The sequence below is a fragment of the Lutjanus erythropterus genome, chromosome 2 (genome assembly GCF_056507025.1).
Source record: "Lutjanus erythropterus isolate fLutEry1 chromosome 2, fLutEry1.hap2, whole genome shotgun sequence".
NCBI lineage: Eukaryota > Metazoa > Chordata > Actinopteri > Lutjaniformes > Lutjanidae > Lutjanus > Lutjanus erythropterus.
Window position 1 is genome coordinate 49006207 of NC_139318.1, and position 1346 is coordinate 49007552.

The following is a 1346-nucleotide window of genomic DNA, read 5'->3' on the forward strand; positions in this document are numbered from 1 at the left end:
TTTACTGTGCATCATTGTGCGCCGCCTTCCAGCATCAAGACTGATTTCAACCTAAATGGACGAAACAATAAGACACAGAAAAGACGACTGACTGGAGGATCCGTCAGAGGACATCACACAGGACGGACGGGACGAGACAGAAAGGACATAACAAAACTTACAACAATCAAACCAGACGAAAAACCTCGTAACAAGATTTAAAAACAACTTAACGAGACTTAAAACAAGAAAAACATGCGGTAAGACAAAAATCTACATACGTTTGAGAGAAACATAATGAGATGAAAAAGACGTAACTGTAGTTTTATTTCTGAAGCACAGAACAGAAAAAAAAAAAAAAACAATATCATCGTCCATCGTGACGTTTTACTGTCAGGCTCCGCCCTAACAGCCTCATCTCATAATCACGATAAACGGCGCCATGACACCACGTCAACATGGAGAGAAATACACAATACAACCTGCACCTGCTAATCTATGATTGGACAGCTGCTGTTTGTAGGAGGGGCTTCTGACACAGACGGAGTATTCTGATTGGTTTCTTCCTACAAACGAGTGTTCTGATTGTTCCCAACTGACCCCAGTCTCCCCTATTCCAACTGACCCCAGTCTCCCCTCCTCACGTTAGGTCTGTGAGTTGTTGGCCTGAACAGAGACTGAGGCTCTGAAGATGCACGCGCAGCACGCGCACGCACACACACTCTACAGGTGCTCTCTCTCTCTCTCTCTCTCTCGCTCTCTCTCTCTCTCTCAGATTAAAGGCTCATTACGTAACGAAGTAACATGAACAAACACACACTTCGTAAGTGTAATCACGTGACACAGACAGGTAACACTCAGTGACAGCAGTGTCACTGTGTGTGTGTGTGTGTGTGTGTGTGTGTGTGTGTGTGTGCGCTAACGTTAGCAGCTAACTGAAGTTACATGTTGTAGAAGGTGAAGGAGTCTCGTGCCCACTCATGTGAAACGTCAGTACGTACCCCCTCCAAGTCTGGCACGCGGCCATCCTCACGCGCAGCATGGTGTCTGTTGGACAGGCGATGAAGGTGAAGAAGAAGAAGCAGAGAGCAGGCTGAGACACACCTGCCTGTCGGATCGATGCCTGAGCAGATTATCAGTAATCACACAGGATCGATCAGTCTCGGCGCTCTCTCTCTCCACACAGCGGACCACTGATCGCTCACAGGAGGAGGGGGGGGGGCGGGGTCTGCTGGTTATCACGACTGACGTTTATTAAACATAATTATCAATTGATATTAATATACATATATGTCTTTTTCTGTTCATGTTTAATAAAAGTAAACAGGCGGAGAGTTTCTTCTTCTCTTGTGTAAATCAGAACTACC

The 1346-nt window shown here is 46.0% G+C and overlaps 1 protein-coding gene across 2 annotated transcripts in view; it reads right to left on the minus strand.

Annotated features, from left to right (window-relative positions):
• The window catches only part of aldh4a1 (aldehyde dehydrogenase 4 family, member A1), a 16168-nt gene extending 15033 nt beyond the window's left edge, over positions 1–1135 (minus strand). For both annotated transcript variants that reach the window (XM_084742229.1, XM_084742220.1), the window contains exon 1: positions 981–1135. In XM_084742229.1, coding sequence (XP_084598355.1) covers positions 981–1021 — 41 coding nt within the window. In that variant the 5' untranslated portion in view covers positions 1022–1135. The remainder of the gene's footprint in view (positions 1–980) is intronic.
• Between the last annotated feature and the right edge of the window lie 211 nt (positions 1136–1346).